This window comes from Lynx rufus, unplaced genomic scaffold (genome assembly GCF_022079265.1).
Source record: "Lynx rufus isolate CCGP_SWC_20201006 ecotype Redwood Valley unplaced genomic scaffold, mLynRuf1.p SCAF_2, whole genome shotgun sequence".
Lineage (NCBI taxonomy): Eukaryota > Metazoa > Chordata > Mammalia > Carnivora > Felidae > Lynx > Lynx rufus.
Genome location: NW_025814834.1, coordinates 103,782,585 through 103,800,701, shown reverse-complemented (window position 1 = coordinate 103,800,701; position 18,117 = coordinate 103,782,585). Strand labels below are relative to the sequence as shown.

At 38.1% G+C, this 18,117-nt stretch overlaps 1 protein-coding gene across 1 annotated transcript in view; it reads right to left on the bottom strand.

Annotated features, from left to right (window-relative positions):
* EPB41L5 (erythrocyte membrane protein band 4.1 like 5) overlaps positions 1-18,117 on the bottom strand; it is a 136,655-nt gene that overhangs the window by 20,620 nt on the left and 97,918 nt on the right. The window contains exons 17-19 of the mRNA XM_047085645.1: positions 13,277-13,440; positions 10,922-11,019; positions 1,952-2,080 (exon numbers count right to left, since the gene is read on the bottom strand). Coding sequence (XP_046941601.1) covers positions 1,952-2,080; positions 10,922-11,019; positions 13,277-13,440 — 391 coding nt within the window. The remainder of the gene's footprint in view (positions 1-1,951; positions 2,081-10,921; positions 11,020-13,276; positions 13,441-18,117) is intronic.

The window sequence follows — 18,117 nt, the reverse complement described above, 5'->3', positions numbered from 1 at the left end:
GGAAGTTTTTAACTATGAAATAAAATCTTTTTATTTTAGGGCTATTGAATTTATTTTTCTCTTTTTCAAGTCAAGAAAAGTCCCAAAGTGGAAATATTATGTAAGGTAACAACAGTAACACCTACCACCACTGCTAATACAACACGTAGCTTCAATACTTAATCAAATGCTGTTTATGTGCCAGGCACTCACCATTCCATGTCCTTTACATTTACTGTCCTTGTAACCCACCTTAAGGTAGGTACTACCATTATCTTTTCTTTTTTTTTTTTTTTTTTTAATTTTTTTTCAACGTTTTTATTTATTTTTGGGACAGAGAGAGACAGAGCATGAACGGGGGAGGGGCAGAGAGAGAGGGAGACACAGAATCGGAAACAGGCTCCAGGCTCCGAGCCATCAGCCCGGAGCCTGACGCGGGGCTCGAACTCACGGACCGCGAGATCGTGACCTGGCTGAAGTCGGACGCTTAACCGACTGCGCCACCCAGGCGCCCCTACCATTATCTTTTCTTAAACACGATTGAACTGAGGCTTAGAGAAACTAACTTGCCAAATCACAACACTAGTATGTGGTAGACTAGAAAGGGATTCAAACTCAAGTTGTCTGATTCCAGAGCCTGTATCATCATATTTCATATTTACTTTTATATACAAATATCATGCTTTATGTTTACACTAGGGGGAGAGGATAAATAACCAAAGCATGAACAATATTCCTCAAATCTTCTCAGGTTCTGTTCAAGGCTTGTGCCTAGGGACAGGATGGGTAAAGTGCATCTTCTCAACAAGATATTTTGAAATCCTAGTTGGTAACATGACTTGGTGAGACGGGCTGCTGTCCTATTTTAGTATGGAGGGTTAAGTCTGAGAGTTAGGGAGCACCAAGGGAAAGCAGAGTCTGACAGCATGAATGCCATAAACTTCATGGGGGCTGGTCCTTGAAGGCCTTGAAGGCTGTGAAGGGCATGGCATCCTTCACAGTGTCACAGCCAACTCCTTCACCTTGCAACTGTCACTACTGTGACATGCAACTTTACCAAACTGAAGTCAGATGGGTGGTGGGAAGTAGCAGACTGCTAAAGACCTGAAACCACAGACTTAGTATTGACAGGAATCTAAAAATCATTAGATTTTCTGGCTATAAAAATGGCAAAGATTAGGGACTCACTTCCACAAGAATTTGGAAGGGTTTCCTCCATCCAAAGGAAAGGAAGCAAAAATAATATAAAAACAGGGAGGAGGACAAAACATAAGAGACTCATAAATATGGAGAACAAACTGAGGGTTACTGGAGGGGTTGTGGGAGGGATGGGCTAAATGGGTCAGGGGCACTAAGGAATCTACTCCTGAAAACATTGTAGCACTATATGCTAATTTGGATGTAAATTATAAAAAAAAAAAATTAAAATTAAAGGGAAAAAAAGTTTTTTTTTAATTTTTAAAAAATTATTTATTTATTTTGAGAGAGAGAGAGCAAGTGGGGAGGGGCAGGGAGAGGGAGAGAGGGAGAGAGGGAGAGAGAGAGAGAGGGAGAAAGAGAGAATTCCACGCAGCAGGCTCTGAGCTGACAGCACAGAGCCTGATGTGGGCTCGAACTCACAAATCGTGAGATCATGACCTGAGCTGAAATCAAGAGTCAGATGCTTAATCAACTGAGCCACCCAGGTGCCCCTAACAAAAATTAAAAAAAAAAAAAAAGTTCTTATACTCTAGAGGGTCTTTACTCTCAACTTTTTATCCCATGACTGCCTCCTCTTAAACTAGCTTAGACTTAGACTTGGGAAGGCATTCTGCCATCCTGAGCCTGTTTCTGGGAACTACTCGCTATCTGCAATCACTAGCTAGGTCACCCTTATTTAACACTCATGTACTTTATGTGTCTTCAGGGTTCTCAGCTGTAAGTCTCATTTATTTCCGCTTCATCAGGACTCTCCCCATTAAAGGCAGCTTACCTTATGCACTGCTTCTACTTGAGCCTTCAAAATGTTACTCTTCAAGTCAGGAGGAACTCTCCTGGCATTCAATCCTGGGCTCTCAATGGCATTATTAAGACATTTCTCAGTCAACTTCACCACCTCCTCCTAGATATTAAAAATACAGTGTAAACAACTCTGGCGGGCTATAGTTATACAGAAATAGGAAAGGGGCTGATGAAAGTTCAAATTCAGACAACCAGGATATCACGTGTCTTAAGCCCTCCTATCCTATTCCAGGAATAGTCCCCTCCCACCATAAGCAGTTTCAAACTAAGGACTCAATAGTCACAAACATGAAATACAAATTGGTAGAGATCTCTAGAAATCATCCAGTCCAACTTCCTGCCTTAAAGCTACTGAAGAACTGACTACATCATCCAGGACAGATGCCTGAGTTAAATCACACATGGAGAACATGTGCCATTTGCTGTAATTAACTTCAACCGGATTTTAGGTTAGGCCCTACACAGGCTAATCCCTGTAATTCTGGAGCTGTCATCAGGCAGATGATTTTGCTTGGGATTATGTTATATAGCCACAGTCACTCTCAGGTACAGACTTATGAAAATGACAGAATAAGGCACAAGTCCAGTCAGTGAAGATCTTAATGAAAACATTATAAACAAACCATTATGAAAAGAAATAAATGGAAGGAAGCAAATTAAGAAGTTTAAATTATCTGTACTACAACTGATACCTTAAAATGAATGACTACAACAACAATTATCGTTATTATTACGTGCTTGCTATTTAAGGCTGATCTAAACAACAGACTGACTCTAAACATTTTCTTAGTCTCACACACAGCTTCTGTTCTCTAAAACAGGCTAGCTGCCATGTATGGGATTATATACTACACCATTCTTTCAGATTTGAAAAGATTTAATTAATGTGCTTATTCTGATTTGGTGTTTCTCAGTGTGGTTTCCACACATCTGCCTCCAGGTGGGCCCCTAAAATCTGAATGTTTAACAAGCTCCTCTATGTGATTCTAACACACATATAAGTCTGAGAATCACTATTCTGGACTAACTCTATGTCTGTAACTGCTTAGTGTTTGGAATGATTCCTATTAATTGCAGGAAGTTCCTTACATCCTTCTTCAATCATGACCAGTTCACACTATATGATCCAGGAATCCCACTTCTGGGTATATATCCAAAGGAAACAAAATCACTATCTTGAGTAGGTATCTCCCTCCTGTGTTCACTATAATATTATGCATAGTAGCCAAGATATGGAAACAACCTAAGCATCCATCGACGGATGAATGGAGTAAAAATGTGGTGAGTGTATGTACATATATGAAATATTATTTACGTTTAAAAACAAGGAAGTCTTAGCATAGCCAACATAGCCAATAATACTGTAGTAACTTTGTATGGTGACAGATAGTAACTACACTTATAGTGAACATTTTATAATGCTTGTAATTGTAGAATCATTATGTTATACATTTGAAACTAATATAAAACTGCATGTCAACTATACTTCAGTTTTATAAAAGAAGGAAATCTTGCCATTTGCAACAACATGTATTATGCTAAGTGAAACAAGTCAGAGAATGACAAATATTGCATGGTATTACTTATATGTGGACTCTAAACAAACAAAAAATCCAACTCAGAAACAGAGTAGAATGGTGGTTGCCAGGGGCTTGAGGGTAGGAAAATAGGTAAAGCTTGGTAAAAAGGTACAAACTTTCAGTTATAAAATGAATTAAATTCTGAGAATCTAATGTATAGCATGGTGACTATAGCTAATTATACTGTTCTGAATACTTGAAACTTGCTAATTAAGCACTGTCACCAAAACCCAAAACAAAACAAAAAGGTAAATACGTGAGGTGATGGATATATTTATTAATTCAGTTGTAGACATCATTTCACAATGTATATGTATATAAAATCATCACATTGTATTCCTTAAATATAATACAAATTCATTTGTCAATTATATCCTAATAGTAGGGAAAAATCACGGCTAATTCAAAATAGTTTGACATTTTCTTTTCAGAGTCGATTATGTTGCAGACTTGAGATTACTTGGTAATTATTGAAATTTGCAAGTTAAGGATTCTCAAAGCAACCTGCCTATATTACAAACAAAGACAAGAATTCAACACATATCTCACAAGTAAAAATATAAACTGTCACCATCTCCCAATTTTTGCAAAAGTATAAAGGCTTTAAAATTGCCTATACTTCTACCTATCACTTCCTTCCCAGGAAAATAATCAGATGATTGAAGGTATTTATTTATAAGGCTGTTTGTCACAGCACTGATTATGACAGTGAAAGTTAGCAATAATCTAAATGTCCAACAGGGAACTGAGTAAACACAATGGTGACATGGGCATGCAATTTAACTACTGTCTGTATAGGTCATTGATAAAGAAAGATGTTTACAATCGATTAGTTTTAAAAAGCAATTGTCCCTGCACTTTTATTTTAAAAAAATACATCACATTTAAATGTTTGGAAATTATTTATCTTAAAAACGTTAACTGTAGTTATCTCTTAGCAGTGAATAACAGAAGATTTAAAATTTCCTGCTTTTAAAAATCTGTATCTTCTATAATTATGATGTATGAGAACATTAAAAAATTACTGATATACAGTTGAGTGTAACAGCTTTAAAACACTTTCACTTTCTTTTATTATAGTACATAATTCCAGTGGCAGCCAGTTACTATGCCACTGATAGTCCATCTTGGAAGGCCACAAGAAAAGCTCTCCACTCTCCCCCTATTTGCCTAAAAGCAGAACATAAACTTACAAAAGTATCCCTCCTCCCCACTCCACCAAGAAGGACAAAGATTAATCCCTGGGGACTTCAGACCCTTCTCAATGAAAAGCAAGGAATCAAATCTGCGTAACAACCTTACTCTTATTTATCAGACCTTTCCTTATAACTTTCTCATAACTGGCTTCCCCTACATCTTTCAACTCTAGCTGAAGGTGGTATTCAAGCAGGAATTCTAAGCTGTCTCTGAGAGTTATTCATTTTTCCCTGGGTTAGGAAACTTGTTTTTCTCTTGTTACTCGGTCTTTTGTCACAGAGGTCTCAGCCAAGAACTCAAGAGGGTACAGGGAAAATTATTTACCAATTATTGCCAAGCAGGAAATATTTGCCTTTGCATTCATAAAAAGTATAATTTCTACTTACTAATTACATGATATGTAACAGCTCACTGATTTCTGGAGAAGTATGGCTGTTGCACAGCTAATGTCTGAAGACTGCCTCCATTTCCAAAGGGAAGTTAGACTTATTCACATACCTTCTGTGTCCACTGCCCTGTGTCCAGGGCAGATGTAAAGAAAGTTAACTACTTGTAATCTGAGGGTTGATGGGGACGGGGGTTGGGAAGGTGGAAAAAATGTGAGATGGCCAGAAGGTACTTGCTGGGATGAGCAGTGGCTGTTGTATGTAAGTGATGAATTGTGGGAATCTACTCCTGAAGCTAAGACTACAATGTATACACTATATGTTAGCTAATGGGACAACAGATTAGTGAAAGAAGAAGAAGAAAGAAAGAAAAGAAAAGAAAAGAAAAGAAAAGAAAAGAAAAGAAAAGAAAAGAAAAGAAAAGAAAAGAAAAAAGAAAAGAAAAGAAAGAGAAAGAAAGAAAAGAAAGAAAGAGAGAGAAAGAAAGGTAGGTAGGTAGGTAATGACTTGCAGAAGCAAGTGAAATGGTGTTACTTATGTCAAGGATAAAAATGGAGATGATCAACATACATACATGAAGGAAATCTGACAAGAATTTACAGTTCTAAAAAAAAAAAAAAGAATTTACAGTCCTTCTCAGAAATCAGCAGAGAAGGGGCGCCTGGGTGGCGCAGTCGGTTAAGCGTCCGACTTCAGCCAGGTCACGATCTCGCGGTCCGGGAGTTCGAGCCCCGCGTCAGGCTCTGGGCTGATGGCTCATAGCCTGGAGCCTGCTTCTGATTCTGTGTCTCCCTCTCTCTCTGCCCCTCCCCCGTTCATGCTCTGTCTCTCTCTGTCCCCCAAAAAATAAATAAACGTTGAAAAAAAAAATTAAAAAAAAAAAAAGAAATCAGCAGAGAAAACCAGACAACTTCTAAATGCCAAGCTAGTTCACACCATCTCTGGACTTCCCTGTTCCCCTGAGTCAGCTATCCTGATCCAAATAAAACAGGACCACTAAGCAATCAATCAGCTGGGAGAAAAAAAAAAAACAAAACTTCTATATTTATCCCATAAACAATTCGTCTGCATGAGCAACTCAGGACTCATTGCTCCTGCAGCCGTCAGGTCCCTGGCTTGCAGACTGAAACCTTAAAATAAACTCATTTTTCTGTTTTGTTTTATTCTGTGTGCCAAGTTTGGCTTTTGAGATAGTTCTTGGTTATACCTTTTTAAAGTCTGGATACAAGCAAATCAAAAGGGTAAAAATGCCAGATTATTCCAAATCATATATGGTGGCAACCTGTTGCAGATTAAATTCGTACCTATCAAGAGAAGAGGTCAGCAAAGTATAACTCACAGGTCAAATCTAGCCCACCACCTGCTTTTGTAAATAAAATTTACTGGAACACAGCCATGCTCATTCCTATGTGGTTGCTTTTGTGCTGCAATGCCAGAGTAGTTGTAACAGAGACAGTATGGTTGGCAAGACTAAAATACTATCTGACCCTTCATGGAAATAGCCCACCAATTCCTAGTCAATAGAATACAGCTGTCATGCCCTACTTTTAATTCTTTTCCCAAAAAAGACCAGTTGCTAAAGGCCATGCATGTCTTTTTTTTTTTTCTGATACTTTTCTTTTCTTTCAATTTTTTTTTTTTTATAATTTACATCCAAATTAATTAGCATACAGTGCAACAGTGGTTTCAGGAGTGGATTCCTTAGTGCCCCTTACCCATTTACCCCATCCTCCCTCCCACAACCCCTCCAATAACCCTCAGTTTGCTCTCCATGGGCCATGCATGTCTTAATTAGGCCACCTGTCCTCACTAATAAATGCAGTTTAACTTTTGTTACTTTAAGCATTTTTTTGGAAGATTTTATTTTTAAGTAATCTCTACACCTGATATGGGGCTCGAATTCACAACTCTGAGATCAAGAGTTGCACACTCCACCAACTGAGCCAAACAGGCACCCCTTTTTAAGCACTTTTTTTGCTGACTGAAGAACAAGAAAAAAATGATTTCTAAAATGAAATCTGGAGATAAAGAAAATCTTGGAACTGCCTCAGGTAATTAAGAGGAGGAAAGTAACTTGAAAAATCTATAGATCTTGATCCAGCATAAGCCCTAAAGGACTCCAAACACATAGGTCAAGCACAGAAACTGAATAAATTTCTAAAAAGAGGAGGTACAAAAAAGAGGGAAGAACCCCAACAATGACACTTAACCACAGCATCTCAAGGTTGGACAGAATGATCAGTTCCTCCAACCACCAAAAGAGCCCATAATGTGGTTAATTTATCTTTGCCTGAGGAACTTCCCACATTGAAGAACGTGCTGCTTTCTTGGGAAATTACTGTTAGGAAATGATTCCTTCCTTCCTTCCTTCCTTCCTTCCTTCCTTCCTTCCTTCCTTTCTTCCTTCCTTCCTCCCTTTCTCTCTCCCTCTCTCTTTCTTTCCCTTCCTTCCTTTCTTTTTTGTTAGAGATTTTATTTTTAAGTAATTTCTACATCCAATGTAGGGCTTGAACTCACAACCCCAAGATCAAGAGTCACACACCCCACTGAATGAGCCAACCAGGTACCCCAGAAAATGTTTCTCATATCAAGGTGACACCTGCACACCTCTTACATACTCGCTGACCTCAACTCTTCTCGGAGGCTATTAAAACAGGTTACACTAATGCCTCTTTCACATAATACCTCTTCAGATATCTAAAATGCCCTTCCTGGGGCACCTAATTGGTTCAGTCGGTTAAGCGTCCAACTTCAGCTCAGGTCATGATCCCGGTTTGTGAGTTCAAGCTTGCATCAGGCTCTGTGCTGACAGCTCACAGCCTGAAGCCTGCTTCGGATCCTGTGTCTCCCTCTTTCTCTGTCCCCTGCTTGCACTCTGTCTCTGTCTCTCAACAATAAACATTAAAAAAATTAAAAAATAAATTTTTTTAATGTTTATTTATTGTTGAGAGACAGAGAGAGGCAGAGTGCATATGGGGGAGGAATGCAGAGGGCAGAGAGAGAGGGAGACATAGAATCTGAAGCAGGTTCCAGGCTCTGAGCTGTAAGCACAGAGCCCGACATGGGGTTCCAACTCACAAATCTAGAGATCATGACGTGAGCCGAAGTCAGATGCTCAACCGACTGAGCCTCCCAGGCGCCCCCTGTCAAAAAAAATTTTTCAAATAAAATGCTATTTCCTGAGACTACTGATCCTTAGTTGTAACTTAGCTCTAAGAGCTTTCACCATTTAGTTCCTTCTCTTCTCAAACTGCTTTAGTTTCCTAAATCAGTTTTGAAGAGTGCTACCCAGAAATGACTATAATAATACTATGTTTGGACCTCCCTTTTTAAACCCTTTTGGTTAATAATGTTCTGCCAGTCACACTTCAAACCACATTTACATATTCCTAAAACACTTTTTTACACATGCTTGTGTTATATTCTACCTCTCTATCCTAATCCTGTATTTTCAGATTTATAACATATATTCTTATATATAGTGCATCATTCCAGCCTGTCAGTCTTCATGGATCCTGATATTGCCTTCCAAAAACTGTATTTCTTAGCTGTTTTCTTTCATCTTATTAGTTTATCTTACAGAAAGTAAACAATAAACACGTTTGTAGTACTGAATCAACAGTGTATCAGGGTGTCAAGGGACTGCATCAATCCTGGGTAATGTAGGCCTCCCATGGCATGAGGTCCCTCTAAAATGGGTTCTCAAGACATGAGTTTGAAGTCAACTCTGCTGCCAGTAGTGCTAGTCTGAGCCTAACATTCTGTCACTGGCTTACAGCTTCTCAGTTCCACAATTCTTAGAGCTAATCATCCAAAATTGGTACTTTGCTTTACCATAATGTATTTTATTTACAGGTTTTTCATTCTAAGATTACTTTAATTAGTAAAGCTTTTATCAAGATTAATTTGCATTCCCTAAGAAAACATGATCTACTGATGATAAAGGTACAGAAATCAGACTGGATTAAAAATGTATCATATATATAAAACAGGAATCAAACTTGTATACAGCACTCTAGTTATAAAGAGGTCTCTTATTTTTTTTTTTAATACAACACTGAGTTCTTTCTTGTTATTCCTGCCTGGCATCGATTATTCTCACTAAATATTAGCTATCATTTTTTCTAGCTATGTGAACCCCAGAATGTTCCTTTACGGCAGCCACTGTCCTTTACCTAACCTACTCTTACACTCCCTTTCCTATCCTGAACCCACACTCCTGTTCGTTCTTCAAGTCTTCAAGATTAATTTAACAGATTCTCTGCTTTGGAGGCTCAGTGATATTATAATAAGACATGCAGGGAATTTTACAAAAGAAACACATTGCTATCCAGTGGATTTGCATGAACTCCCTTCCAGTGTAACAATCATTCCTCTTCTCCCACCCTATGCCCAGCAAGATTCATCATTCTCCTTCAGGTTCATTCTAGTCCTTCATTAAATTCTTCTCAAATTAATTGCTAACCATCTAAAGCTTTCATCTAGAGCTTTCAATTAACCCTCTGTCTCTGACCCTGCATTCCCCTACCTATAGAGATAGTAAAAACAACGGACGATATGAAAGCAAACAGATCAATATAATTGAAAAATACTGAGGGGTCAAGAAAATGAAAGCCTTTCTGGAATTTAATCAGCTTGTAAAAGACATTCCTAAGCAAAAACAGAAAAAGGAAAAAGAAAACCAAGTTGGATTCAAAAAGATAGCTTGAACAATGACAAGAAAGAAGAAAATCACTCTCTCTGTTATACTGGTCTCTGAAGAAATTCCAGCTAGTTATCCAAGGATGAAAGAACACTACAAATCAGCTGGTCCCTTTTCCTCTTTAAAACCAAAACAAAATCAATTCAACAGATCCTTGTTATCTGTTGTCTATATATGGAAAAAGGGTGTCTCCAGATCATTATCTAAAATTTACTCTTCCATTTAGTAGGGACACCTAGTAGCTGACACAGTAAATTATTTTTACCTCATCTGATCTATTTTTAATTATCTCTATAAGTTATTTAAGAAAATTTTTAAATTACACTCAAACAATGAACTAAAGTTTAATATGTTAAATTGGGATGCACCCCCACCTCACACCTAAAACTCCAAGGGCACAGGGTGGTAAAAGTTATGAAGGACAAAGCTTAAGCATCTCAAGTTCCATTCTCTTCCTTGTTTATAGGACAGAGCAGCTCCTGTTTGAACAAATCCTTCTGTAATTCTGAAAGGCTTTCAACTGGTTCTTCAACTATAGCACAACCCATTGAATAGAATTAGAAAGAGGATGGGCTGAATCAAAAGAACAAGTTTAAAGCAACCACAACACTTTGCATGTGTGTTTAAAAACACTCAGGAGGGGCGCCTGGGTGGCGCAGTTGGTTAAGCGTCCGACTTCAGCCAGGTCACGATCTCGCGGTCCGTGAGTTCGAGCCCCGCGTCAGGCTCTGGGCTGATGGCTCAGAGCCTGGAGCCTGTTTCCGATTCTGTGTCTCCCTCTCTCTCTGCCCCTCCCCCGTTCATGCTCTGTCTCTCTCTGTCCCAAAAATAAATAAAAACGTTGAAAAAAAAAAATTTAAAAACACTCAGGAGATGACTTTACAGTTCCTATCATGGCCCAAGTTTCTTCCTTTCCTCCAGAACATACATGAACTGTGCTTTTTAAAGAGATCTGTAAGAAGTACACACACACACATTCCCCAGCGAAAGAAGAGAGAAAGCATCAGCTTTGGAAAGCAGGGATTTCCAGAAGGTCTGAAGATGTGTACAGGTATATGAGGGAGAAATCTGAATACCTGGTTGTTGATGTTGACATCAACGCTGGGACGGGAGGACGGCAATAGACTGCTTTCCAACTCAAGGTGTCTGAGCTTCTCTGAGGCATCTTTTAATGCTGGGAAAAAATGGCAACATGGCCCCTTAGTCTGTCAATCTGTCACAGCTGTGTGAGGTAATACACTTAAGTTTTTTTCCCCAATACCAGTTACCAAAAATTAAGTGGAATAATCTAGATGACCACAGAATAAATACATTTTCTTTCTAGAACCAGGTAACTATTAATTTAAAAGTTAACCCAAACAGGGGTGCCTGGGTAGCTCAGTCAGTTAAGCGTCCAACTTTGGCTCAGGTCATGATCTTGTAGTTTGTGGGTTCAAGCCCCGCCCTCATCGGGCTGTGATGACAGCTCAGAGTCTGGAGCCCACTTCGGATTCTGTGTCTCCTTCTCTCTCTGCCTCTCCTCCGCTCGTGCTCGGTCTTAAAAATGAACATTAAAAAAAAAAAAAAAAAAAGAGCATGTTGGGGAGCCTGGGTGGCTCCGTCAGTTAAGCATCCAACTTCGGCTCAGGTCATGATCTCATGGTTCGTGGGTTCGAGTCCCGTGTTAGGCTCTGTGCTAACAGCTCGGAGCCTGGAGCCTGCTTTAGATTCTGTGTTTCCCTCTCTCTCTCTGCCCCTCCCCCACTTGCACTCTGTCTCTCTCTGTCTCTCAAAAATGAATAAATGTTAAAAAAAAATTTTTTTTAAAAAAAGTGTGGATAACTGAGTCCCAGTTGGCCTTTAAAAGTTAACCCAAACAGGAACATTGCCCTGTATCTACAGTACTCCTAGAAAGCCACTGGATATGGAATCTCAAGAGCATGTGCAGTTAAGAAGGCTTACCAGCCAAAATATCTGAAGAAAAGGCAGAGAACACCTGTGACACGATCCTTCCACAACCACAACCCAAGCTCCTCCTGCCGACCTCAGTACTTTGCCTTGCCACTTTCTTTCCTTGGCCCTGACTATACGCTGCCTAAAACTATACTTTTATGAAGCAAACAGATGGAGGACATACATTTATTCATTGACTGATACAATATATTATGTATTGATAACACAGGTGCAATGCAGGAAAAGCCTTTTGTCTCTCTTATGTTCCACCTAGCTGCAAAACACATTACAAATAAAGTTCTCTAACCACTGAAAAGATAATATGTTAAACACAATTCACCTTTAAACGAACTCTATTTAAATTAGCCACTCTGTAATAATCTTATTTTGCAGGGACTAATCTGGTATGAGTTTGAATTTTCACACAGTCTCCTGATAAAGCAAGCTGTTGAATGCCTAGTAATTTTTTTTTAAATTTTAACATTTACTTATTTTTGAGAGACAGAGAGAGGCAGAGCATGAGCAGGGGAGGGACAGAGAGACAGAGATACAGAATCTGAAGCAGGCTCCAGGCTCTGAGCTGTTTGTTAGCACAGAACCCAATGCGGGGCTTGAACTCACGAACTGCAAGACCATGACCTGAGCTGAAGTTGGATGCTCAACCAACTAAGCCACCCAGGTGCCCCATTCCTAGTAATTTCTATTTAATTAGGTAGAAGGGAGGGAAAAACTATGAAATCATTTTTCTCCTCGTCAAAGGGATCTTATAAAGTGTCCATTCATTAACTCAGTGGATCCTTCCCATGGCTATACATTAAAACCAGATAGGGAGCTTTTAAGGAATACTGATTCCCGAGCTGATCCTAGTACGATGATAACAGAATTTCCAGAGATAGTTTTCCAGTACTGGCAGTTCTTAAAACTTTTCCAGTAATTTTAACGTACAAAATCACAAATTCAACACTGATCTTCCCCAAATCCTCCGTTTTCGTTTATTTACTTTAATTGCCATCTCCTGGTTTTCTTAACGCTTCTTTATGCGATACTAAATTTTTTTTTTTAACGTTTTATTTTATTTTTTTATTTTTTTATTTTTGGGACAGAGAGAGACAGAGCATGAACGGGGGAGGGGCAGAGAGAGAGGGAGACACAGAATCCGAAGCAGGCTCCAGGCTCTGCACTGTCAGCACCGAGCCCAACGCGGGGCTCGATCTCACAGACTGTGAGATCATGACCTGAGCCAAAGCTGGACACTCAACCGACTGAGCCACCCAGGCGCCCCAAATGACACAAATGTTTAATTGTCCCAATTATGTAATCTTAACAATTTCAATGGACCCTTAAGCCAAAAACAGGCAAGAAGGCACAACTATTCTTCCTTAAATTTTAAAATTCAACTACTGCATAAAACATTCTTGAAGGAACTGATTTAAATAGCTCACTTCAAAGGGATGTAAAATAAAAAGTTGTCCTTGATGTTATACAGAACATTTACTTACTCTCACACTCCTCTTTAGGTTCCTCTAATCCAGTTTGCCCGGTGACTGTGTTAACTTCATCTGGCACTTGGGGTGTTTCCAGAGTGTCAGGTGCCCCAATTAGATCATCAATGGTTGTTTCCATTAAGTCTGGACTATCTAGCAAATCAATATTCAGAGGCAAGCTGTAAGGGTGAAAGAAAACTAACTTAGATCAAGAAATTTATCATGAATTTAAATACTAACAAAAATATCCTATGAAAACAAATCCATGTAAGAGTTCATATCCCAACTGATTTAGTCATCTGTCAAAACCTTTTGGGTAGACTTCTCTTCCAGCCAAAAATGGCATAAAAGGGACTAGATTTAGCACCACCCCTCCCCATACCCCAAAATAACTGAAGGAGAAGAAAAGAAATTATTTTTAAGATATTTCAGCATCAGATAACACAGGCGATTTGGAAAACAAAGATGGTAAGCTCTATGACGGCCTTGAGAGAATTCCCATGCAGTGGTGCAGAGGTGAAATGAGACTGGGCATGGAGGACCTAAGCTGAGAAGACGAGGCTCACTCTGGGCTACAGGGCCTACTTCCACAGACTGTAAAACACATAATTCACAGGGTACTGAATACTCAGAAAGGTCTTGCCTCAGTAGTAAAGAATAATTAACCCACACTGGGCATGGCAATGGACCCACCTAACATATCATAAAAATAAGACCAGAAATGCTCATATTGTTTCTAAGTAACAATTGCATCCCAAAATAAAGCTCAAGAAGATTTACAAGAATATAAAATTATCTAGCATCCAACAAAGTAAATTTCACAATATCAGACATCCACTGAAAGATTACCAAAAAAAAAAAAATTGCAAATTTAACAGAATAGTTAATCAATAGAAATTAATGTTAGAATTCGCAGAGAAAGACATTAAAACAGTTATTGTAACTACTCTATGTTCATAAAGTTAAGCAGAGACCTAGAAAATACAAAAGACCCAAATCAAACTTCTTGAGATAACGGAGATGAAAAATATATTCAATGGGATTGACAAGAGATTTGAAATTAGAAAAGGCACTGAATTTGAAAGCACAGAAACAGAAATTATAAAAAATGGAAAACACAGAGAAAAAAGAATCCCTCCAAAAAGAAAAGAGTATCAGTTAGTTGTGGGACAAGCAGTGTACTTTATGAATAATTGGAGTCCCAAAGTGGGAGTGGGACCAAACAAATAGTTAAAGAAATAACAGCTGAAGTCTTTCTAAATTTGATGAAAACTGTAAACCCCCAGATCTAAGAATCTCAACAAACCCTGAACACAAGCAATATAAAGAAAACTATACCAGAGCATGTTATAATCAAACTACTTAAAACCAATGATAAAAAGAAAATCTTAAAAGCAGACTAAGCCATTATGTGGTCAGAGGCATAAAGATAAAGATGAAAGCAGATTTCTCATCAGAAACAATGCAAACTAGAGGGCAGAAGCGGAACATATTGAAATCACTGAAAGAGGAAAAAAAAAAAACCCCAACCAACCCAAATTTTACATCCAGCATAAAAAGCTTTAAAAAGCAAAGGAAAAGTTAGGCATATACCAAAGAAAAACGAAAACACACATCCACACAAAAATTGTACACAAATGTTCAGAGCAGCGTTATTCCTAACAGCCAAAAAGTGGAAACAACTAAATGCCCGTCAACTGAAGAATGGATAAATAAGATGTAATACAGCCACAGAATGGAATACTAATCAGCAATACAAAGGTGTGAAGTACTGATGTCTACAACACGATGACCCTTGAAAACCTGATGTTAAGGGGAAAAATTCAGACACAAAATACCATCTATGGTAGGAGTCCACTTATATGAAATGTCTAGAATAGGTATATCCATAAAGATAGAAAACAGATTTGTCGTGGTCAAGGGATGAAGGAGGGATCAGGGAGGAATGCAGACTCACTGCTGTGGTGTAAGGCATGAAATTAAGATTCAATATTAACTGCTGCCTTGACACATTGGGCCTCGCAGGGCTCCAAATGCCTAACCATGAGTTCCCCTACTCTTAACCAGATATGTGCCCCACCCCATCCGGTGGAAAAGTTGCTTGGGCACCTGGCTGGCTCACTTGGCAGAGCATGTAACTCTTGATCTCAGGGTTTGAGTTCAAGCCCATGTTGAATATAAAGATTACTTCAAATAAAATCTAAGAAAGAAAAGGAAAGAAAAGGAAAGAAAGGAAGGAAGGAAGGAAGGAAGGAAGGAAGGAAGGAAGGAAGGAAGGAAGAAAGAAAGAAAGAAAGAAAGTTCCCCATGCAGCTGTACTAGCTACATTCTACTTGGTGTTTAACTTAATGAGTTTTACTTCCCTGCCAGCCTATGAAATTATTTGAACAAGTAATCACACCTTCTAGGGGGCACCAGGGGTCACCTCATCCTCATGTTACTATAAAGGCTGCCTCCCACAGCCCATGTTTGTTCACTTTGATCCCAAGTACAACACCCATGTGGCCCTGTATGTTGTGAGGTTTTCCCCTCTGTTGAGCTGTGAGTATATGTAACTAATACATTGCTATCTCATCTGTCCCATGTTGGATGTTGTATGCTCAGTCATCTTGTGGTATTTAGGGTAGGGGATCTCTCCCAAACATGAGAGTGAATAGGAACTGATCAGAACAACTGCTAAAGGGTATGGGGTTTCTTTTAGGGGGACAAAAATGTCCCAAAATAAAACTGTGATAAAGGCTATAAAATCCTACGAACATATTAAAAACACTGTTTTTTTTAAAGAAAGATTTTCTTTTTTGTGTGTTTATTTCTTTTGAGAGAGAGAGAGAAAGAGCAAACATGCACATGAGAGAGAATTGAGCAGGAGAGGGACAGAAAGAAAGGGAGAGAGAGAGGGAATCCCAAGCAGTCTCAGCACGGAGCTCTGTGTTGAGCTGGATGCAGGGCTCAGTCTCACAATCATGAGATCCTGACCTGAGCCAAGATCAAGAGTCGGATACTTAACCAACAGAGCCATTCAGATGCCCTTGAATGTTCACTTTAAATGGGTGAATGGTATAGTATGTGAATTATATCTTAATAAAGCGGTTTAAAAAAAAAAGTCAAAGTAAAAACACCATATTCACACAAAAGAATTCATGACCAAAAGACCTGCACTAAAAGAACATTAAAGGAAGACCTATAGGCAGAAGTAAAATGAAAAATGTATTATGGAATTTATAATATACATAATAGTAAAATGCTTGACAAATGATAATAAAAAGCCTAGGGGACAGAAATACAAGTACCCTACCTATAGTAAGGTTCTTATGGTATAATATCCCTTAAATGTAGACTGGTAAGTTGTATATGCTAAAGCAACCATTACGGTAAAAACAACACAAAACAAAGACACAAAGAATTACAGCTAAGGACTGAAGAAAAGACATAAATAAAAATTTTTAAAAATACCTGATTAATGAAAAAGAAGGCAGAAAGAAGGAACAAGAAACATGGGACAAACAGAAAATAAATAACAAAGATGACAGACTCAAACTTAATCACAGCAATAATCACAATACATGTAAATGACCTAACACACTAATTTTTAAATGTAGAGATTGTCAGTTAAGATTAAAAAAGTGAAATCCAATTTTAGATTGGATACTGCCAATCTAAAAATTTTAGATTTAGATTTAGATTTAGATACTGCCTATCTAAACAATTTAAATATAAACAAAGAGATTAAAAATAAAAAGATAAAAAAGAAGATATATATCAAGCTAACACTAGACTGAATATATTGATATCAGAGTATACAGTTCAGAACAAAGAAGAGTGAGTACCTAAAATGAAGATGATCACTTTATCAAGATAAAGGAGTCATTTAGTCAAGAGAACGATACTAAATATTTATGAACTTAATGACAGAACTTCAAAATATATGAAGTCAAAACTGAAAGAACTACAAAGAGTAATGCACAGATCAATAATTATGACTGGAGATTTCAATACCCCCTTTCAATAACTGATAGAACAACCAGTTAGAAAATCAGCAAGGTAGACTTGAACAACACTAACCACAACTTTACCTAATTGACATTTATAGAATACTACACTCAAAACACCAAAATACACATTTTTCTTAAGTGCGCATAGAATAACCAGTAAGAGGGATGCCTGGGAGGCACAGTCAATTTAGCATCATGACCTCGTGGTTCGTGAGTTTAAGCCCCACGTCGGGCTCTATGCTGACAGCTTGGACCCAAAACCTGCTTTGGATTCTGTGTCTCCCTCTCTCTCTGTCCCTCTTCCATTCATTCATTCTCTCTCTCTCTCTCTCTCTTTCTCTCTCTCTCTCTCTCTCTCTCTCTCAAAAATAAACATTAAAAAAAAAAAAGAATTGCCACTAAAGCCATAAAACAAGACTCAATAAATTCAAAAGGATTCAAGTCATATTAAATATGTGTGTTCTTTGACCAGAACAGAATTAAATTAGAAATCCAAAACAGAAAGATCCTTGGGAAATCTTCAAATATTTGGAAACCATTTAAGGAACTTCTAAATAACCAATGGCTCAAAAAAGATATCAAAAAGAAAATCAGAAAAGTATCTTGAACTAAACAAAAATGGAAGCATAACATATTCAAATGTGTAGGATACCACTAAAGCAGTACTTAAAGGAATATTTAAAGGACTAAATATCTATATAAAAGAAGAAAGTTCTCAAATCAGTGACCTAAGCTTATACTTTAATGAACTGCAAAGAGAAGAACAAATTAAATGCAAAGTAAGAGGAGGGTAGAAAATAATAAAGATCAAAGGGAGAAAACAATAGAGAAAATGAATTCAACCAAGAGCTAGTTCTTTGAGAA